General features: G+C 48.7%; 1 protein-coding gene and 1 long non-coding RNA gene across 2 annotated transcripts; one reads left to right on the top strand and one right to left on the bottom strand.

Annotated features, from left to right (window-relative positions):
* Positions 1 to 1,000: 1,000 nt before the first annotated feature.
* LOC112633767 lies at positions 1,001 to 4,991 on the bottom strand. Its single transcript, XR_003121582.1, has 2 exons — positions 4,842 to 4,991; positions 1,001 to 2,940 (listed from the first exon to the last, which is right to left on the bottom strand). It is a non-coding gene; the product is annotated as an uncharacterized LOC112633767 (long non-coding RNA).
* A 2,087-nt stretch (positions 4,992 to 7,078) lies between these two features.
* PCK1 (phosphoenolpyruvate carboxykinase 1) lies at positions 7,079 to 12,756 on the top strand. The gene is made up of 10 exons (XM_025399021.1): positions 7,079 to 7,200; positions 7,370 to 7,633; positions 8,071 to 8,252; positions 8,696 to 8,899; positions 9,030 to 9,217; positions 9,892 to 10,054; positions 10,494 to 10,718; positions 10,807 to 10,938; positions 11,364 to 11,459; positions 11,666 to 12,756. Exons 2-10 carry the CDS (start codon positions 7,410 to 7,412, stop codon positions 12,118 to 12,120), a joined length of 1,869 nt encoding a protein of 622 aa, XP_025254806.1. The 5' UTR covers positions 7,079 to 7,200; positions 7,370 to 7,409; the 3' UTR covers positions 12,121 to 12,756.
* The last annotated feature ends 10,102 nt before the right edge of the window (positions 12,757 to 22,858 follow it).

The following is a 22,858-nucleotide window of genomic DNA, read 5'->3' as shown; positions in this document are numbered from 1 at the left end:
AGAACTCAGGCAGGCCTATAAAAAATGGGGGCAAGCCTGAGTTTCACACTGCTTTTTGTCTTATCCTCCTTAGTTATCCCTTTCCACCTAAGGTAGCTGTGGACTTAAATTCCCTGGCAGGTTTCTTCAGCAGCCCATTTTCACATGCACATGCTGCACAGGAGCAAAGACCTCCCGAGCTTCCAACAAGAAGGGCCGCTTAGCAGACACTGGGCCCCAGTCATCCAGCACAGGTGAGAGGGGAGTGAGGCAGACATCAAACCCACCATGGGCTTCAGGATCTACGGCAGGGAACGTGTACAGTGAGATAAAGGGACAGGACATCCCCAGTGGCTATGACCTTAGAACATGTCTCATCCACGTCTGCACCGCCCAAGTGAGGAGAATGAGGCCTGGGCAGGTTTCTGCGGGAGCTGAGACTGGAACCAACCCAGGTCTCTTGAGTCTTGTTCCTTGTAAACTGACTATGGGACCTTGTCTTCATTAAGATGCTTTTAGCTGCAAACAACAAGGCCACCCAACTCCAAACAGCTTAAAGGACAAGGGATGCTTCTGTCTCATACTCTAAGAAGTGCCCAGAAGATTAACACAGGAGAGTAGCTCTAGAATCTGCTTGTCCTGACTCTGAGGCTGATTCTCCTATTATTGCCCTGGGCTGCAGCCTTCATATAAGCGAATGGTCAGTGTCACAGAGAGGTGACATGGCTCTCTGAAGGGCGAGATCCTTCCTGGGATGGAGGTGGCGTGTAATGTTGGGCTGTGGCACATGCGTGGTTTCTCATGGCTGGGTTGCCATTAGGCCTCCCCATAAATCTGACAGAGAAAGCTCCAAAGAAAATAAGCCAGCTTTTACAGAGTCACTTTGCTGTGCGTCAGTGGTGACTGAAACAGGAGACACCCAGGCCTCCCAAAGGTTCTAACACCTGGATATTTAACTTGTCTTCTGGGCACATGTTTGCAGCAAGAATCATGCTTTAATAACAGGCACCAAGCAAAGTGGTGTAAGTCTAGATTCATTTTTATTTCTTTATTGTGGGAAAAAATACAAGAACAAAGAAGATCACAACACTTCTGGGGAAAGAGTTCTTGAGGATGTGAATTGTCTCTGCCGGGTACATTCAGCCCTGAGCTCACTGTCTTACGACAGCACAAGCTGTGTAGTGAAATGGGAATGATTAGGTTGAAGGCTGGACAGGGTGATGGGTGTGTTAGGGACCCTGTCTGCACCCTAAGTGGGCTTTGGATACCATCCTCCAATCCCTTGCTCTCACATCTTCAAAATTAAAGACTGGACAATATAATCTTTTTAAAAAATTGAGGTGATAGTCACACAACATAAAATTAACCATCTTCAGGTGCATAATTTAGTGGCATTTACTACATTCACAATGTTGTGTAATGCCCCTCTGTCTAGATCCAAAACATTTCATCATCCCCAGAGGGGACATCCCTACCCATTGAGCTGGAGTAATGTCATCTTTTAAGGACATTTTCAATTATAGGATTTTATGACATCAGAATAGGCACTTGACTCATTCAACTCTGTGAAGATACCCTCCAGACTGCAAAGACATTGAGATAACCCCACAAACGTGAAACTTCTAAATATTTGTCCCTAACAAACACAATTGAGGTGGGGTGGATGACCTGAATCGCCCTGGTGGATGACTCTGTGGCCGATCATTACAAGGCTGACTGGTGTTTTCCTGCTGTCCGAAGCATCACGATGGGGCCAGTCGGGTGTCCAGTGAGTAGTATCCTTGGCAACAGAGACCCAGGCGGATTTGCGTAAATACCTTTCGTCCCAGGACACCGGATTTACACTGTGTGTTTCTCATCACCTTCAGGAAAACCACTGTCCCTTTTTCTCTTTACCGGATAAGAGTCAGGCTTTCCTGCAAATTCAGATTCCTGAACCAAGGGGCATTTTTGTGGTCATCCCTTGGGTGTCCCTGTCACTGCCATCGGTGGTTGGGGTGAAACGAGGAGGTTGTGGCTGTGTGTTTGAGAGCCTTAGCTTGGGAAAATGGTGTCTTTGCCATCTCTGGTTCTCGATTCTTCAGCACAACTTGGTTGTGCTGTGTGGATTTTCAACATGTTCCAGCTGTGAAATTCCTTGTACTACAAACATCCAATATGGAAGCTGAAAATGTGCAACAGGTCAAATCAGAGATGCCATGGGTGAGGAGGGCTTAGAGCCCATCTCCCGCAACCTTTCTCTCTCCTCTGTGAAGGGTGAGTGGAACCACCCTAAATCACTGAGAACCCAGTTGGGAAAACATGGACCTTGACTTTACATAACCTCCAAGCACTGCTGTTGAGAGTCTTTAGAATTTCTGTTCTTTTTTTTTTTTTTTTTTGAGACAGAGTTTCACTCTATCGCCCAGGCTGGAGTGCAGTGGTGAGATCTCAGCTCACTACAACCTCCGTCTCCCGGGTTCAAGTGATTCTCCTGCCTCAGCCTCCTGAGTAGCTGGGATTACAGGCATGTGCCACCATGTCTGGATAATTATTTATATTTTTAGTAGAGATGGGGTTTCACCATGTTGGTCAGGCTGGTCTCAAACTCCCGACCTCAGGTGATCCACCTGCCTCAGCCTCCCAAAGTCCTGGGATTACAGACGTAAGCCACCGCACCTGGCCCGGAATTTCTGTTCTTTTATTGGCCTCCAGGTAACCAAGAAACACCAACGTGTGTTGCAATCAGACTGTCCCCTGAATCCTCCACCGTGAGACCTCACCAAAGTCATGACTTTGTTTTCTGTTGCTCACCTGGAATGCAGCCATTCCCCATACCCACCTCCCCTGGTCACATCTGCTGCATCTTGGCTGTCCCTGCCTGTGTTTTCTGCTGTCTTTGTCACTGCTCCATCCTGCACGACATTCTACAGGCTCTTCAAAGTCCAGTTCGCCCACTGTTTCAGAACCGTTCATGGTAGCCTGCTGGGAGAAATTGGGCTACAGTCCATCACAGGTGCAAAATGACACCTGAGAGGTGGCCCTGCCACTGACCACTTCTTCCTTAACACATGCTCAGTAGACCAAGTGTGGTGGACAGGCACACCCTGGCCCAGGGGACCCAGAGGACTTGTGTTTGGAACTCCCTTTGCTTCATTAGGTCTGCCATGACTGTCTGGCCCCCTCCTGCAGGGGCCACGTGTGAGCAGCTCAGGGAAATTTCTCACTAACTGCAAAGCTCTGTCTTGATTACAAATCAAGACAAATTAAATTTGATTACTGACAAATCCATGTCTTGATTACATTTTAGATAGCAAACGGTGGCCCTGGCTCTCCCACTGGAACTGTCTATGTGGCGCTTGGCCATGTACAACTTCTTTAATTGGACTATCATGTGGGTCTGATGATAAACCAAATATTCTAACATCAGGGTGTGGGTCTCCCCAACTCCCCATCTTAAGTCTTTAAGGAAATTGTTTCTTATGCAGGACAGCTCCATAACTTGTGGGATCATGTGCAAAATAAAGACGTAGGATCCCTTGTTCAAAGAGGACAAAAAACCCATATTCCTTTCTCCCATGGTCTATCTGTTGCGGCATATTTTGCATTTGCTGTTTGATGTTGCACTCTCTTGGGCAGGGGATACGCAGGGAAACCAGTGCAGACCCTCACGGGCGCACAACCCTGACCTGACTTCCCTGCGCTTGTGCTCAGACCCTTGTCAGGGTGGAGGGTGGCAGTGGTCACTGAGCAGGATGAGACAGGGGAGCGGGCGGCTGAGGCTCCATCCTCAGAAGCAGAAAGGCTGAGGGAGGCAGAACTGTGCAAGAGCCACGCCGCATGTCCCATCATCCCTTCAAATGTAGAAGTGACACAAACTTAGAAGATCACTACGAATTTCAGACAGTGACCCCAGAGCATGAAACCCCAAGAGAGGAGCCCCCTTCCAAGAGTGAGGCATGCTCTTGACTATGAAGTGGACCCTGGGATCAGTATACAGTAGGTGCTCAGCAAGTGCTTGATGACTAGGCGCTGGGGTATAGAGAGGGAAGGGCTCTCAGTTTGAGGACACATCTAGAGAACTGGCAATAGTAGCTGCTCATTCCCTGTTGAAGGAATGAATGATTCCTTTCTCGACCCTCATCTATACCCAGCTGGGTTTAGACCCTCAGTTTCCTCATCTACAAAATGGGAACGATAACAAAGGTATGTACATCAGAGAAAATCATGGAATGCATCCCATTTCTGGCATGCAGAGAAAGCCCAGTATTATCAAGATTATTATGCCCAGTGCTAGAGACATAGCAGACATTTAATAAACGTTTGCGCTGAGGCTTCCTAGAGAATATGAGATTGCAGCAAATTGGATGTAAAACTTCTCTTTATCTTTTTAAATCCGTCTGATTATCTTGTATCAGGATATAGCTGGTGTGGTCACAAAGCAGGGAAAAAGCAATTGATATACCTGAGTAACAGCAAAACATGGAGTGGCTCCAGGAAGGTGCAGGGAGGAAGTCCCTTTTCGTTTGAAACTTTTTTAGTGTCCAGTCTTTCTTTCTCCTTCCTTCCCTAATTTTGTACCTGGGTTCAACTTTTTATACGTTTTTCAAAAGAAGAACAGCCTTGGACCTAAGAAAATCTGAGCCTAAGGAGCCTCCAAAAAGCTAAGAGGTCTCTATAGCATCTGCCCCAGAAACAACCAACGCAACTCACAGGCATAGTGAGTCACCTCCACGCCCCACCCACTGAGCACACGCTGCAAAGTCCACTCGGGGGGTTCACTGGGGGTCTTCAGGGATCCCACCAGCAGGGTGCCTGTTCGGCTGCTTCTTCAAGTCCCTGTTGAAACCAACAGAGAGTACTTAGTTTTGAGGTTTACTTACAAATAAGCTGACGGTCAGATGGGCAAGACCCATGCCTCCGGCCAGCCCCTTGAAACTGTTGTCAATGAGTCCCCGTTGGGGCAGGGAGTCTCTAAGGACAGGGAAAGATGGGGGCCCGAGGGTATCATCTGCCGAGACCTAAGGCACCTGCACCCATACTTCTGCCTGTGTGTCCTCAAAACTCTCTATCATGATTCTTCTTCCAGAGACCTCTGTCCTTTGAGGCAAGTCTGTAAACCAATGTTTGCTTTTTAACATTTAGACAAGGGACAGTTGCGTGGGAGTCACATCGTCTTTCCACGCTGTAAACGCAGGTAACGAAAGGATTGGATGAGGGTCGGTGGTGACTCGCTGCTCCGACATTTTTCTTGAACTAGCTGTTTCTCTCCCAGAAGACTCAGAACATAAGCACCTTGAATGGACGGGTCGCATTTAGGACTCCAAATGAGTTCTGCTTTCCCATTTTTGTTTTCAATCTATGTGCTCTTTCAGGGACTCAAACCTGCTACCATTTTATCAGCAAAATGAGACTTTCTACCAATTTGGTGGGACGAGCCTCGCCGGGAGTGATGTGTGTGTCATGGAATTGCGGTTGTGCATTGGAATGGCTAATTCCCTGATGTCAGATGCTAAGGAAGTGGTCTCAGCTACTGAGCATCACGTTACTGCTGGGTTTAGACACAACACGAACTTATGTATGGATGACAGCACCACTAATAACGAATGCCAGTGACCTAAACAGGGAATAACTTCAAATGAAACAAAATGCACCTTATATCGTATTTACCCTGAAAGACACAACTGGCTGAATAAAATCTGATTAAATGAAACCTAGCAATGGGTTGATAATTTTGGTGGAACTTGATGAGGTGTGCATGCCCAACACAGTGTGACCCAAGCCCCCTGGGAAGGTCCTCTACGTGAGTTTGGTTGGAGGCTGCCATTCACAGTGCCTTGCATTTGCAGAGCGGCTCTTTCTAAGCCCAGTCCTGGGGTTATCTCCGGGATCATCCCACATCCCAGCGGGAAGATGGGCCAAGTCCCCACCTGACCTCATCTTAGGCAGAGAGGCTCCACGGAAGTGTGGGCTGGCTGTGGGGAGTTGAGGCCTAGCCCTGCTCTTTTGACGTTTCACCCCGTGTTCTCCAAACTCCAGCAAGCAGCTTCCATAGTTCATTAAATTGGACTGAAAGTCTGATGGCTTGCAAAGCAAATTCTTTAAAACTGTTATAAAGGTTTCATTGCTTAAGCATATAATCTAGCAAAACTGCCATGCCGCCTCCACTCCCTAAACTCTAAGACTTGCCAGGGAAGTGAACAGTGTCTAGTGGACTGCAGGAGTAACTGCACTCAGCCCAGAACTCCCTGGAGGACACAGGGAAGGTTCTGGAAAGTTGATGGTACCTCACAGGGAGGGACGTGGTGCTCCAGGCCCCAACTTCCTCGTGTTCAGATACTCACTCTGCCACCCACCAGCCAGCTGGGAGTAGCTACACAGTCTCTGCCTCAGTTTCCCTATCTGTATATGGGTTGTTCATAGTCTCCACCTCAGAGGGTAGTAATAATGCCAAGCTCTTAGAACAGTGCTCAGTATGTGTGCATTCTGTGCCTACTCTATGCCAAGCACTATAGATAGAAAAATGAACAAAATAGGGAGAAATCCCTGCCCTCATGGAGTTTACATCTGGGGCGGTTGGGGGCACACAGCAGACAATCAATAGAATGATTAGCCCCCAGTTAGGTTAGGTATTTCCAATCTTTGCCTATAAGCCACATATTTGCCCAAGTTAGGTTGCATTCTTCCCATGCACTTTGACTGTGAACTTTGACTATGGGATGACATCTTATAGCCGTGGTGTTTTGCCAACCAGCAGCTCTTGGCACACAAAATGTGCTGCCAGCAGCCCTTGAAGTCCGGTAGGTGCCCTGGGCAGCCTTGTCCTCGACCCCACCTGCCTGTTAAGAAAAGGAGTGTTGTGTTTTGCATCAGCAGTAAAATGGGTCAAGGTTTAGTCAATTGGAAGTTGTGTCAAAACTCACTACGGTTGGTTGAGGGCCCGAAGTCTCCCAGCATTCATTAACAACTATTGTTCAATGATTATCTCCCTGGGGCGTGTTGCAGTGAGTTGGCTCAAAGCATAACTGACCCTGGCCACGATCCAGAGACCTGCCCCCTGATGTCAGTGGCGAGCCTCCCTGGGTGCAGCCGAGGGGCAGGACTATTCTTTTCCACGGTATTTAAAGCTGAGAGGTTCTGCCACGGAGCACGGCCTTCCCACTGGGAACACAAACTCGCCAGCAGGAAGAACCCGGAAAGAAACCTTGGATCTCCCTTCGAGATCGTCCAAAGAGAAGAAAGGTAAGTAGAGCTTTGCATTTACATTTCGAAAAATTACAAAGATGAACTCATTTTTTTTCCTGAGAGTAATAACTATTTGGCAATGCACGGTCCCAGCTAAAGGCCGTCGAATGTGTTTGAAGATGTCTGTTGTTGTTTTTGTTCAGGACGCTTGCGTTTTCTATTTCAGGTGACCTCACATTCGTGCCCCTTAGCAGCACTCTGCAGAAATGCCTCCTCGACTGCAAAACGGCCTGAACCTCTCGGCCAAAGTCGTCCAGGGAACCCTGGACAGCCTGCCCAAGGCAGTGAGGGAGTTTCTTGAGAACAGTGCTGAGCTGTGTCAGCCTGATCACATCCACATCTGCGACGGCTCCGAGGAGGAGAATGCGCGGCTTCTGGGCCAGATGGAAGAGGAGGGCATCCTCAGGCGGCTGAAGAAGTATGACAACTGGTAAGCTCGGCCCCCACTGCCTGCCCCAGGCCCCTGCAGGCAGGGCTCCCCTGCGTCTCCTGGAAGTTGGTGGAGAAAGGTCAATGAACGCCTCTCGGGAGTTTCAGACTCTTGAGAAGTTGAATGCAATGGTCAGAACCATACAGATTTGAGTTTTGTGACATTAGTGGGCTAGCCCAAGCTTTAAATGAGGTGGTGTGCACAAAAGCTCTGCCAACTAGATTCTTGATAAAAACGAAAGACAGCCCCTCTCCTACAGACCAGCTCCTAGTTGAGTAAACGCCCGCCTGGCCATGTCTTAGATGGTCTGTGTGTTCACACGGATGGACTGTTGTTAGCATGCTCAGTGCTCTGCTAGGCATGGAAAGCCACGGTATTGAAGGAGATGGTTCGCTGCCCGTGGTGCTTGGCTGAAAGGAAGCCTGTGATTTTTGCAGCTGGTTGGCTCTCACTGACCCCAGGGATGTGGCCAGGATTGAAAGCAAGACAGTTATCGTCACCCAAGAGCAAAGAGACACAGTGCCCATCCCCAAAACAGGCCTCAGCCAGCTCGGTCGCTGGATGTCAGAGGAGGATTTTGAGAAAGCGTTCAATGCCAGGTTCCCAGGGTGCATGAAAGGTGAGCGGAATATTGATTTCATTGGGAAAAATAGCAGAGAACCTTTTCTTATTACATCTATCCTAATGGTAATTCAAACAGTAACGGAAGCTCCCACCACCTCAGACATCTTTCAGTTCCATACATGAAGTTGGCAATGTATCGAAAATGCACATCCCTCTTCTGCTTTTACAGACTGTCTTATACAAACGTGGAAACTATTTCCATGCATGTGGGTTTTAAATAGGTTGGTGGGACCTGGTTGCACACTTATGAAAACTCTTTAATTTCAGCAGGCTCTTCACTCTCCAGTGGCCTCTCCTAACCTAGGGGGGCTGGTGGCCAGCAGGGTGTGGTGGTGTTAGTGGAAGACTGTGAAAATGGGTCTACCTGGGAAAACAATGCTGGTTGTGTTCAAAGTCCAAGGTCATTTCTCACCAGTGCCCACCCATCGCACCCTGTAGGTCGCACCATGTACGTCATCCCATTCAGCATGGGGCCGCTGGGCTCGCCTCTGTTGAAGATCGGCATCGAGCTGACGGATTCGCCCTACGTGGTGGCCAGCATGCGGATCATGACGCGGATGGGCACGCCCGTCCTGGAAGCACTGGGCGATGGGGAGTTTGTCAAATGCCTCCATTCTGTGGGATGCCCTCTGCCTTTACAAAGTAAGTGTATTATTTCAGAATCAAAAGTCAAAATAAAAAAAGAAAGCTGAACAACAAACCCCGGTGGGTGCCTCGGGGACCCCCAAGCAGGGCCCTGGCGCACTGACGTGGGAGGGGTCCTTGTTCACAGAGCCTTTGGTCAACAACTGGCCCTGCAACCCGGAGCTGACGCTCATCGCCCACCTGCCTGACCGCAGAGAGATCATCTCCTTTGGCAGTGGGTACGGCGGGAACTCGCTGCTCGGGAAGAAGTGCTTTGCTCTCAGGATAGCCAGCCGGCTGGCCAAGGAGGAAGGGTGGCTGGCAGAGCACATGCTGGTGAGTCTGCAGGAAGCCCTGACGTGCAGATGAGAGGCCCGGGGGGTGGCAGAAACAAACAGCATTACAGTTCCCATCCAGCAAGACCCAGTACACCTTTCCGAGCATGCAGGTTCCCAGACAGATTGGGAAACCCCACCAGTAATGATTAGTGCACACGTATACGTCACTTTTGAAGGGCCCCAAACACCAGGGGACCATCGAGATCCTTTGGATTTCATGATTCTGGGAATGTTTGTTTGCACGGATACCTGAAGAAATAGATCTTGAGGGCCTACATTCCAACCTCTGGGCTGAAGTACCAACCTCGGGGAGAAGGGAACAAAGATCACAATAAAGAATCTTGTCCCCGGCGGGCGCGGTGGCTCAAGCCTGTAATCCCAGCACTTTGGGAGGGCGAGACGGGCGGATCACGAGGTCAGGAGATCGAGACCATCCTGGCTAACATGGTGAAACCCCGTCTCTACTAAAAAATACAAAAAACTAGCCAGGCGAGGTGGCGGGCGCCTGTAGTCCCAGCTACTCGGGAGGCTGAGGAAGGAGAATGGCATAAACCTGGGAGGCGGAGCTTGCAGTGAGCTGAGATCTGGCCACTGCACTCCAGCCTGGGCAACAGAGCCAGACTCCGTCTCAAAAAAAAAAAAAAAAAAAAAAATGAACCTTGTCCCCAACAGATCCTGGGTATAACTAACCCCGAGGGTGAGAAGAAGTACCTGGCAGCTGCATTTCCCAGTGCCTGCGGGAAGACCAACCTGGCCATGATGAACCCCAGCCTCCCCGGGTGGAAGGTTGAGTGCGTTGGGGATGACATCGCCTGGATGAAGTTTGACGCACAAGGTGACTCTTTTAGACCCAACTGTTGGTAACGATTGGACTCAAGTGAATTATCAGCCTTCAAAACATGCCACGTTCTCCTTGATCCAGTGTTTGGATTTTTAAATTCTGTTAGTCCAGAGTTGGCCAAACCTTAGAAATACGTATTCTGTAAGAATTCTTCAATTTAATATTCAATCTGGATTGAAACTGGGCCATATGTTGCTGTTTGTTTACATACATACATTTGTTTAAATGGTATTGGTGGAAAATTGTGGAGGAAGCAAGAATTGTAAACATCTCAAAGTTGCATATGATGCTTGGATGAAAAGAGATAAATGTACATTCTAGGGAGGGAAAAAAGATTTGAGAAGTTGGCATAGAAATTAGTCTGGCAAGATATAAGAGTATATGTTCTGCTTTGCCTGGCACCCACTACTACTTCTCTGGTTTAAATCTCCAGGTAATTTAAGGGCTATCAATCCAGAAAATGGCTTTTTCGGTGTCGCTCCTGGGACTTCTGTGAAGACCAACCCCAATGCCATCAAGACCATCCAGAAGAACACCATCTTTACCAACGTGGCCGAGACCAGCGACGGGGGCGTTTACTGGGAAGGCATTGATGAGCCGCTAGCTTCAGGCGTCACCATCACTTCTTGGAAGAATAAGGAGTGGAGCCCAGAGGATGGTGTGTCCCCGCCAGAGGCCTCGGTGCGCCGGGCTGCAGGGACTGCCTGTTTGAGCCAGGCACTCATGGGCCTTTCTCCATCTTATAGGGGAACCTTGTGCCCACCCCAACTCGAGGTTCTGCACCCCTGCCAGCCAGTGCCCCATCATTGATGCTGCCTGGGAGTCTCCGGAAGGCGTTCCCATTGAAGGCATTATCTTTGGAGGCCGTAGACCTGCTGGTGAGGTTCTCGTTCATTTAGGCTGGGAACATGGGTGTGCTGGGTACCGAAGGGCATCTGTGAAATCTCTGCTTTTCCATGACCTTGTCAGAGGGTGCCCAGGGGCTTCCTTTCTTGAGCTTCTTTTCCAAAGAGCCAGAATAATTGGCAAGTTCAAATGTAGAATCCTTCTGGTCACCTGGAACCTTTCTGAATCCTTAATCTATCATAGCTTGATCAAATTTTACTTTTTACTTTGTGGCCTCAGTCATGTAACCTTGACTTAGCAGTTTTCTGCAGTTTAGCTTGGTGAATGCAAGACTAGCTCGATTACAAAGTTATTGTCTTTCCATGTCTTTCCATGTTGTGAATAACACCACTGGTTGTAGAGGCTGAATTTTAAAGCCTCTAATGAATGTTTCTTTTTTTTTTTTTTCCTGCTAAAGGTGTCCCTCTAGTCTATGAAGCTCTCAGCTGGCAACATGGAGTCTTTGTGGGGGCGGCCATGAGATCAGAGGCCACAGCAGCTGCAGAATATAAAGGTAAGTCAAAGTCCTGATTTGAAACCACAGAGAAGTGGGATTAGAGCGCTCTTCTTCACTCTTATATCTCTCTCCTTCTCTGTGTCTGTGTGTGGGGAGAGAGAGAGAGAGAGGAGAACAAAGCATGCTGATGTCAACAATCAATGGGGCCAGTTTTGCCTAGGAGAGCATCATTTACCAATGGAAGCTCCCTCTCTGTTTAACAGGCAAAATCATCATGCACGACCCCTTTGCCATGCGGCCCTTCTTTGGCTACAACTTCGGCAAATACCTGGCCCACTGGCTTAGCATGGCCCAGCACCCAGCAGCCAAGTTGCCCAAGATCTTCCATGTCAACTGGTTCCGGAAGGACAAGGAAGGCAAATTCCTCTGGCCAGGCTTTGGAGAGAACTCCAGGGTGCTGGAGTGGATGTTCAACCGGATCGATGGGAAAGCCGGTGCCAAGCTCACACCCATAGGCTACATCCCCAAGGAGGATGCCCTGAACCTGAAAGGCCTGGGGCACATCAACGTGATGGAGCTCTTCAGCATCTCCAAGGAATTCTGGGAGGAGGAGGTGGAAGACATTGAGACGTATCTGGAGGATCAGGTCAATGCTGACCTCCCCTGTGAAATCGAGAGACAGATCCTTGCCTTGAAGCAAAGAATAAGCCAGATGTAATCAGAGCCTGAGTGCTTTACCTTTAAAATCATCCCCCTTCCCATCCATAAGGTGCGATAGGAGCGAGAGAGGGCAAGTTTTCCCAAATTGATGCCACCATAATAATCATCACCGCCATGCGCAGATCTGAAAGGCACACTTTGATTTTTTTAAGGGGAAGAACCACAGAACACCAGCTAGTAGCTAATGAAAATGAGAAGGGAAATCTTGGCATGCCTCCAGAAATTCACACCCAGTGCATAGTTTGTTCAAATTTAAGGTTACTCAGGCATTTGATCTTTTTAGTGTTTTTTCACTTTAGCTATGTGGATTAGCTAGAATGCACACCAAAAAATACTTGAGCTGTATATATATGTCTGTGTATGTATGTGTGTGCATGTACGTCCACATGTGTCTGTGTGGTATATTTGTGTATGTGTATTTGTATGTACTGTTATCGAAAATATATTTAATACCTTTGGAAAAATCTTGGGCAAGATGACCTACTAGTTTTCCTTGAAAAAAAGTTGCTTTGTTATTAATAAGTGTGCTTAAATTATTTTTATACACCATTGTTCCTTACCTTTACATAATTGCAATATTCCCCCCTTACTACTTCTTGGAAAAAAATTACAAAATAAAGTTTTATAGAAAAGATGGAATTGCTTTGCTCGGTTTTTCTTATTTGAGCTACCAAGCAGAGTGAACTCTGATTAAGCATCTTGTGATTTAAATCCCTGCCCCCTCCCCAAGAAGGTGGGGACGTTCAGAATCACACTTGAAGAACGGGTGGGTTGTCTGGTCCCAGGGAGAAGGAAGGAGCAGATGGGGAGGAATGAGGCCGGGAACCGTGGTTGGGGTTTTCTGAATTTGTTGAAGCCACTAGTTGGCGTCCTTTAACAATTCTACAAACCTTTAGATGGTGAGGCTTCTGTGGCTGGACTGGGAAGGTTTAATGTCTGCTTTTTGACAATTTGGGTCTGGAGGGGGCTTAGGCTTCCACAAAAATTACTTTGTGGACAGTTTCATAGGCTTTTGCCTTTTAACTCTTCAAAGCAACAGTTTTCTCAACTGTCATCCCTGCGGGGGAGTGGGGAAGACAAGTGTTCTTGAGAAGGAAAAGCCGACAGGATCTGGGTTGAGCAAGCATTAATTGAGCGCCTTCTGTGTCCTGGACATCATGCCAACACCATGGGCTGCCCGAGAAGAGAGGTGGGTGGTTTGGACCCCAGCTCTGCCTTGAACCTCACCTGCTCTCCTCTACTCCCAGTGTTTATTGGATATTCCAGAACGGTACAAACAAACCATAAACTTTATATTACAGGTTCATTCTGTGTAAATACTATTATCTTCAAGTTGTAGTTTCTTTCTTGGATCCAGGCTGTGAAATTGGCTTCACCCCTACCACACCCCAGCGGACAGGCTTGTTCTCATGTCACACTCCACCCCTCCAGTCTCCTCAACTGGAAAACTTGCCTCTTTTCCTCACTTCCTCTGCTCCTTACGATGGCTTCACATGGAAGGTGAAGCCGAGAGCACCCCAATTTTACAGGCGAGGAAACTGAGGCCAGGAGTATCTATCAGGGCTGAGAAATTGCCAGGATTTCCTTCCCCATTAAGGAGCTGAGAGTCCTAGCTCCAGACTCATTGGCTTGTTCTAACATCAAAACCACTGATGGGAAAAACCACTTAGTGGAATTCAATGCTATCTGCTGTGTTAGTTTAAATCAGTGGCATTCAAACTTGTTTCTCCTTTTCACTGCAGAACACGTTCTTGACATGTACTTGACTCAGAGTCCCACGACTAAAGGAGACAGAGCTCAAGGCAGCCCACCTGAGGCTGGGGAGGGAGTCCAGAGTGCAGGCCACCTGGCCTCCATTTCCCCACCCCTTGGGGGCCTTTGGGCAGCTCCTTGAACCCCTGAAAGGGGCCACCAGGATAAAGTTTGTTAAAATGCATGCCTTGTGCCCCACTGTCCTATGATGGGCTTTTGGTACTCTTCACTCCCTCAGCAGGCAAAGACACTGGCCATCCCCAAATTCCTTCCCCTCCTGCACAGCGTCACCCACCTGCCAAGCAGCCTCGTGTTGGACCATTTGCCAGCAGGCCCTGCAGGTCTGGGGGACAGCCTAGAGGTGGTGACTTACATGCGCAGCATAAGAGTTTTCAGGGGACCAAAAGGACTCAATACATGCCATTGGCTCCTGACTCAGTTTCCCCAAGCCATGCCTCCTGAGTGCTCCATCTGTCTCCAAATCCTGGTTTCTGTGCGGGGACCTCTGTCTACAATAAACAGGATACTATGAGCTCATTCTTCAATGTCCTCTTGTCGTGCTTTCAGATGATTCAAAGTATATAAGCTAAGCCCATTTGCAGGAAGCTCATAGAGGGCGACTGCCTCATCACTTGAAAATACGGTTGGAGTGAGATGGAGAGCCCAGAGTCTCCTGATTCCTGGTCTACCACTGGACCACATGGCTCCAAAACCAACACTGGAACTGACGTCCTCTACTGGAATCCAATGTAAGAGCTGCCCCCTGACCTCCAGGAAGCTGTGTTGGAGTCTGGGTTAAAGACCAGAAAACAATAGTTACGCAACAAATATTGAACGAGGACAACAAACCTGCCCTTATTCCCAGTCGAGTCATTTAGGGGGCACTGGCAGGTAGGCAGGTGGGGTGGAGTGGCTAGGTGGAGCCGGGCACACTTGGGAGCCAGGAATTACAGGGCTCTCTCTCTTCTCTCCCTCTCTCCTGGGGCCCACCCTAACCTGGAGCCCCCTGGGCTGCTCACTCGGCCTTCTGGGTGCCAACAGCCTGCACCTTCCAGAGTGCACGGTTCTGGCTTTAAGACCGCAGGGCATGGGCCCTACTGAGCTCCCTTGACCTGCAACCCTGCCAGAGGGCACCAAGCCAGGGGAGTAGCCTCTGCTTTGTCCTCGCTGTCAGCAATTGCAGCAATGGCCCCAGTGAATTCATCTATAAGAAAAAGCTGGCCACCTTCTTCCTCCCTCCTGCCCTTTTTCCTTCCCTGGGGGCAGTAAACACTGGCAACCTTGAACATATCACAGCTCTGCCACTGGCCAGTGGGGTCTTCTTCTGTCTCCTCTGTGCCACTGGGATCATAATACCTCTGGTGGAGTCCGATAAGGATGAAATAAACTAGCCCAGTGCAGTGCCGAATCTGCAGTCAGGAGGGTCTGTGTGTGAGCCACAGCCCTACATCTCCCTGGGAGTGTGCCCTTAGGTGAGTGCAGGAAATACTGAGCTTCAGTTTCCTCAGCTGTAAAATGGGCGTGATGATTACTTTCCTCAGGGGGTTGTTGAAAAGCATGAGATGATGCCAGCCAGGAACTTGGCACACAGCTGGGCCTGGTGGGGGCGGCTGTTCTTGTTTTTATTTTACCCCACTTCTCCAGGCTAAAGAAGCTCGCTCCCCCACCAAGCCGCTGTCCCACTGATGACCGGCTGTGGCTCTGGAGTTGAAATCTGTCCTCGGTGCAGCCTCCACAACTCCTACTTTCACTGTGCATTTCAGGAAAAGGAGCTGAAGAGCGAAGTCAATCAGGAATATCGGAAGCATTTTTTCTCCTGGTGTAGTGAACCCATCCCTGTAGCGAGCCACCTTCACCCTTCTCAAACATTTTAGCAAAAAACTCAGAGTTTGGGTCCAGGAATTCTGCCTTTAAGAAATGTGTCCTAAGAGAAAAATCATGAAAGTCTGCATAGATTTCATTGCAAGGATGCTCATTATGGAGTTGTTTATCAAGGCCAAATTTAGGAACCAACCTAAATGCCCAACAATAGGAGATTACCTAAAAGAAATTGTAGTTCTTTCGAGAACAGACAACTAGGCAGTCATTTAAAATGACTCGGCAAAAGATAAGTTATTGACATGCAATATTTGCCACCTGCTTCACCTGTCAAGGTAGATAATGAAAGTGTATCGAGTATTTGTACATTTATGCTTAGGAAAAAAAACCTTTAAAAACACCATACAATGGTAACAGTAGCAGCTGGGTCCTGGGTTGGATGGTTGGGGGAAGTGCACTGCGTCATTCATATTTTCACCACGTCATTCAGGCTACACGAACTACCCCCAGAACTTTGCTGCAAAAAAGGGAGCTTGGCAGAGGCAGGGGGTGCCCCCAAATTGAGAAAACCTTGAAGGAACTGACTTTACCCCAGTGATCTAAGATAAAGTTTCTTCCACGGGATGAAATGGGGGCTTGAGACAGAGATGAATTTCAGATGGGTTATCAAGCAGATGAACTTGTTTCTGCTTTCCTGAAGGTTTGTCTGGAGTTTTTCTGCTCCTCCTCACACAGGAAGCTCAGCACAGCGAGGGCCCTTGAGAGGGGTTAAAAACACAGGCACTTGTGAAGGCCCTGCTCCCAGGACCCCCAGGCAGATTACAGGAAGAGTGGCCGGCACCGGGTCGATGCCGGGCTGATTGTTGTAGAACTGTTTCCACGCACTATGTTCTCTCTACCTTCTGGGCCCTCTCTTAGCTCCAGGACTAAGCTCAGAGGTTTCTCCGATGCCGCAGAGCCGGGACTTAGGGATGCCGCAGAGGAGCAGCGGACGTCATTTGGTCCACAGTAGCGCTGAAGTGGGACCAAGAACACATTTGCCTTGTTGACACCTGCTTGTGTCTTTGCGTTGGACACTTATTCCTGGGGGCGCTGGGCCTACGCAGCCTGAGCTGCCTCAGAGCTGTTTCGTCTGTGAGCCCCTTGGTAATGGGATATGTAAATGTGTGAATGTTCACCAGTCTGAATGGCAAAACTCCTCTCCAGGCGAGGCAATTTGCAGCAAAATATGCTGTAAATATTTGTTCAGCCTGGGAAAATGACTCTAATTGCATAATTAAACTCGTTGTTGATGTTGCTTCCGGACAGAGTAACTGCAGAGGAGGGCCCAGCCTGCAGCTGCCCTTCAGAGCTTTTTCAATAGAGGGACTGACTGTTTGCAGAGATTTTCTCTGGCCCCCGTCTCTTCACAGGGAGAACGAAGAAAGCAACTGGAAAGAGGTTGTCTGTGGGGGAGACGAGGGTGTGGAAAGGCCCCAGAATCAGAGGACCACCAGTGTGGGGCCTCGCAGATCCTCCCTGAGGATTCGGGCTATCTTCCAAATGTCCAACACACATTCCACATTCCACGGACAGCTGGTAACTTGAGCCAATGATTCATTCCCTCAAATGGAAAAATATTAGTAGATTGAAAGCGATTTGCTTAAAAAGACGTTAGATCCCAACTGGATTGAAAACCAGCATTCCTTGCTAAGGTAACCACAGAAAGACAATGCGAAGTGAAAGAAGCAGGCCACACAAGACCCCTGTATTGCATGAGTCTATTGATATGAAGTGTCTGGAATAGGGAAGGCTGTAGAGACAGTAAGTAATTAAGGGGTTGCCGGAGGTCAGGGAAGGAAGCAATGGGAAGGGACTGCTGACCCCTGACCCTGACAGCTGCAGGGTGTTTTGTGGGGGGTGATGAAAATATTCTAAAGTTAGATTGTGGTAGAGTTTCCAGAATCCTGTGAATATATTAAAAACCATTGAATTGTGCATTTGAAATGGGTAGGTTGTTTGTTTGTTTGTTTTTTGAGACAGAGTCTAGCTCTGTCGCCCAGGCTGGAGTGCAGTGGCGCCATCTCAACTCACAGCAAGCTCCGCCTCCTGGGTTCACACCATTGTCCTGCCTCAGCCTCCCGAGTAGCTGGGACCACAGGCGCCTGCCACCAAGCCCGCCTAATTTTTTGTATTTTTAGTAGAGATGGGGTTTCACCATGTTAGCCAGGATGGTCTCGATCTCCTGACCTCATGATCTGCCTGCCTCGGCCTCCCAAAGTGCTGGGATTATAGGCGTGAGCCACCGTGCCCAGCCTGAAATGGGTGGGTTTTATGATAGGTAAATTATAGCTCCATAAAGTTGTAAGTAAAAGAATAAATATAACTAAGATAAAACATACCAAAGGCTTTGAGTTAGAGGCCTGCATTCACCTTGTTGAAAAGAGAATTGAGGAAGGAAGAGGTCTATGCACCCCACTGAGACCCTCTCCTTTGAATCTGGAGGAGTAAAAAAAAATGGAAAAAGGATGGACTTTCTCCTTATAGATTCAATGTCATTTAATGCCAGGCCAATGATCCTCTTAAAACTACCACGAATACTATAAAATTATGTCATGTCACCAGCAACTGGATGAGAAACTGAGGCCACAGAGAGCAAAGACCTGCAAAAGTTACTTGGCTAGCAGGTGGGAGAGTAGGAGTCACCAGGAGCCTCAGCTTCTAGGCTGACCCCACTGGCATTGAGTCAGGAGACCAAGAACCCCACCCTAGCCTCTCGGCCCATCAGGAAACCCACACAAACTGCTTAGGCAGCTGCAGGGAGGGTTTGGCTCGTGTCACTGCATAGGGGAGGGTCTAGACACAGGGCAGGGGCCCTGGACCCAGAGGCTCCAATATGGCAGGAGGGTCCTATTTCCTTCTCCCCTCTCCCTAGCAGCAGAAATCTCTGGAATGGAAGTATTCAGTCCAGCCACTAAGCTCCTGGGGGTGGCCTGAAGACAGTCCCTTCCTCTCCAAGTCTATTTCCCCAGCTGTACAATGAGCACTCTGCCTTGGTCCCTGAAAGTCTTCCCTGCCATGAGGTTGGAGTCACATGGTTCTTTGGTGGGACTCTTAGAATTAGGATTTAGTGAGTCCAGGTCTAGGCGTGGGGAGAGTGACAAGGCAGAGAGTGTGGCTGACTTCACGAAGACATGATGGGAACAATTGCACCCCAAGTAGTTCACTGCAGCTTAGCAGCGTGTCTGAAATCCCACCACTGGGGATGCCTCCCACTCCCCTGTTTGCCCCACTTGATGACACCATCTATCCCCACCTGCTCCTGAGTTTTTCCAGTCCCAAGACCTGGGAAAGGACAGTGGGGAGCACGGGGTTTAGACTCATAGGCATAACCCCATATCCCCTCCGTTCTGGCCCAAAGCCTAGTTCATCCACAGGCCACAGAGGTCAGCTAGAAATCCCCAGCCTGCTGCTGGTTGGTTGTCTGCAGGGGCATGTGTGAGCTGTTTAGCTCAGACCTCAAGACAATTGATCTCTCTTTAAGAGAAGCCCCTGGCTTCTCCCAGGGAGATGAAATTGGACCTGTTCTATGGCCCAGAGGGCAGCATGAGGACCCTCATCCCAGTAAAGCCAGCATCTGGAAGACCTTGTCTGCCATGCCAGCTGCCAACCTCTGGAGGGTTCAAGGTTATTTTTCAAGGATAGGTGAAGATAGCTCCTTGCACCCAGTGGAAGCTGGAAGAGTTTGTGAAATTCTCTGCCAAGGCCAAGGCTCCCAAATCTAGGTGAGCGGACACATGAGCCTGGGCTGCCCAAGACTGGCCCTGGGAGACAAGTCTAGCTCAGTTGGAGCCTCCTGGGCTGAGCCCAGCCCCTGGAGTTGGCATTAGCCCCCTGCCCCATAGTCTCCCTGGTTAATAGAATACTCTGCCCACAGAGGTGAACTCAGGTCTGGCCTCTATGGGTGCGGAGGCTGTGGCTGTCTGTTTGAAGCCTCAACAAGGGTTCATCACCATTAAGGACGGAGACCAGGGAGCCGGGGGGCCGGTGACTCACTCAGCAGCTGCTCCCCTGTTATGTAAAGTGGAGCTCAGAGCCATTAGCCGATAGGAGATGAAATTTACATTTTGAATTAACTCGGATCATCAGAATGCTTCATCTCGACCTAGGGAAATTAAACATCAAGTTGGAGGGAACTGTGGGCAGGAGGGGTGGGGGCTCAGCCAAGCATGCCGGATTGACTTTTTCTTTTCATTTTTTCAACAGGCTGCAGGCAAAGGGGACAGGAGGACGCTGCTGTGAAGTCAGTCTTAAAGAGAGAGGGAGAGAGAAAGTGGAGTTACTCTTTTTCTCTGTTTTCCTTGGGCAGAAGCACAATAAATCAGCATGGCAGAATTAAATTCAGATCTGTCCGATTTCCTCCATCTCACCCTCTCCCAATAATGGTTATTTATTGAACGCTTATTATGTGCCCAGCACTTAACTAAACACTTTATAGATAAGGCAGAAGTGAATTTGTCTTTCCCCTTCTTTGTTTCCCCAACCCGCATTCCTGAGGGGTCTGATGAGAGAAGTAGAGAGAACGAGTTTTATGAACACAAAGTGCTGAGTTATGTTAGGAAGAGTCTGCTGGGTCTTTTAGAGGCAACATTTGGGAATCTGAGTCCCTAAAGCCTCCTGTGACCACAATGCACAATGAAAGCTGCTGCTCTGTCCCAGGGGCTCTGTGAACGGCACCCCCGGAGGTGTGCATTGTACCTCTCCTTTCGGAGCCCAAAAGAGACTACACAGCTGTTCTGAGTCCAGCCTTGCAGGCTGGGATGGGGACTCAGGAGGAAAGGTGAAGGTGTTTCCATCTTCCTTTGGCCTCGGAGTTTGTCTGTGATCAGCTGCTAGTGAGAGTTTCCTTCCTGGAAAGGGACTTAGTCCAGATGCCCTTCTAACTTGGTTTAGAACAGACTTCCTGTGTTCAGTCCATCAATCAGCAACCCTGCATCCATCCTCGATCTGCTGTCAACTCCCCAACAACTCAGGCTGTGGGAACAGGGGTTCTCTTTCTACTGGGTCTTCCTGGCCTCATGGACAAACCGACTCCCAGGAACTGGGCTACGTGTAGCTCAACTTTCTGTGGGTTCACTTGATGCAACCTCATGCCCTTCATGTCCTGCCCCAAGATGCGTCAGAAGTGGTCAGACCTCCTTGTACTGTGGGTATTGGTTCTATCCGTGAAGTGATGTTCCCTGGGGCCCCTCTAACATGGGGGTTACAGTCACTGCATAAGTGTGGAGAACAACTACTGATTCAAGGCTGTGCTGGTAACAGCAGGGTCAACTTTTCGTGTTGCTGAGCATGAGAGAATGTGCTCTGAGGAGTGACATTTTTGTTCTGTTCCCAGCTGGCAGATGCTTCCCTAGAATGGCAATTCTCCAAGATCAATCTGTCACTTTCCAATGAATAGTTATTGAACAGCCTCTGACTGCCTGGCACTTAGAGTCAGTCCAAGTGCTTAGATGAGCTGATCAGGACTGTCTTTCGCAATGAATTGGCCCCACAGGGGGCCCTGTCCTTTTCCCAGGGTCACTGAAAAACTTCAAGCCTCAAAGTATAAGGAGTAATATTTTGTCTAAGGAGAATCTACGTTACTATTCTGCCCCATTCAGAATTGCCTGATGGTCAGTCTCCTGTTCCATCCCCTCACATTTTGGAATTCTGCTTGGGCAGTGAGGGAAGGTGCATTTGCATTCTGCCTTCCTTCCTTCCTTCCTTCCTTCCTTCCTTCCTTCCTTCCTTCCTTCCTTCCTTCCTTCCTTCCTTCCTTCCTTCCTTCCTTCCTTCTTTCCATCCATCCATACTTCTGTCCATCAATCCATCCATCCATCATTCTATCCATTGATCCATCCATCCATCCATCCATCCATCCATCCATCCATCCATTCATCCATTTGTCCATCCATCCATCCATCCATCCATCCATCCATCCATCCATCCACCCATTCACCCATCCATCCATCCTTCTGTTCGTTTGAGTCATCCATCCATCCATCCATGCTTTTGTCCATTGATCCTTTTATTCATCTATCTATCCATCCATCCATCCATCCATCCATCTACTGTCCATCCATCCATCCATCCATCTGTCCATCTATCTATCTATCCATCCATCCATCCATCCATCCTTCCTTCCTTCCTTCCATCCATTTATCCATCCATTCATTCATCCATCCTTCTATTCGTTGTTACAACCCTTTATTCTTCCATGTAATTATTCTTTCTCATATTCGCCAACTATCTATGCCTCTGGATGCTTGTCATCCATCTGTACATCCATCTAATGGTCCATCAACCTCCAATAAGTCACTCTTCTGATCTCCATTCAGTTCATCAATCAGCAACCCTGCATCCATCCTCAATCCATCCTTTCATCTTATCACTAAGGACACATAGCTCCCCATCTGTGAGAGCCAGAGTTCGAATTAGCCCTGCCTGGCTTTTCCACATGCCTTCAGGATACAAAAAACTGCACCTGGACATAGCAGACCAGCTGGGTGCCCTGAGAGGTATAGACAGGCTGTTTCAAAGTTTCAGAGGAAGGAAAAGAGCATCAGGGAAAGCTCCTCAGAGGAAGCAGTGTTTGAGTACAATCATAAAATAACATCATATTTGGAAAGTCAAGATATAACTGGAAAAGTGTAGGCATTCCAGGGGATTATGGGATCTGAGTGAGGATTGGGTGGATGGAGGTAGAGTGGTTGGAGAATGAACAAAGGGTGAGTAGAAAGGCAGATGCTGTGTAGACGGTTGGAAGTTGAAGGGATGGATGAGTGGTTTGGTCAGATTAAAAGGTGTGGGAGTGGGAACAGAAGAAAGGTAGTGTAGCCCCCTCCCATGCTAGGGCAGATTATGAAAAACCAGGCCGTGTAACTGAGCAAAGGTTGATTTTATTAGACAGGGAGGTAGAGAAGCTTGTTGATGATGAGCGAGATCCCAGGGAGAGTGGCCTTGTCAAAAACCTCCTCTGGTATTCTATACGCTCTGCACGGGGGTGGTGATCAGTGTTGTTCTTCTCAACTTGGGGATATTGGGGCCAGAGACACTGTGGAGTACAGGCCCCAACCCTCTGGCTGTTCTGCAGTCTGCCATCAATCGAGTGCTCATGGCTAAAACTCCAGCCAACAAGGAACTTGAAC

The sequence above is a fragment of the Theropithecus gelada genome, chromosome 10, assembly GCF_003255815.1.
Source record: "Theropithecus gelada isolate Dixy chromosome 10, Tgel_1.0, whole genome shotgun sequence".
Lineage (NCBI taxonomy): Eukaryota > Metazoa > Chordata > Mammalia > Primates > Cercopithecidae > Theropithecus > Theropithecus gelada.
Note: the sequence above shows the minus strand (reverse complement) of the source record. Positions and strands in the feature narration are given on the sequence as shown.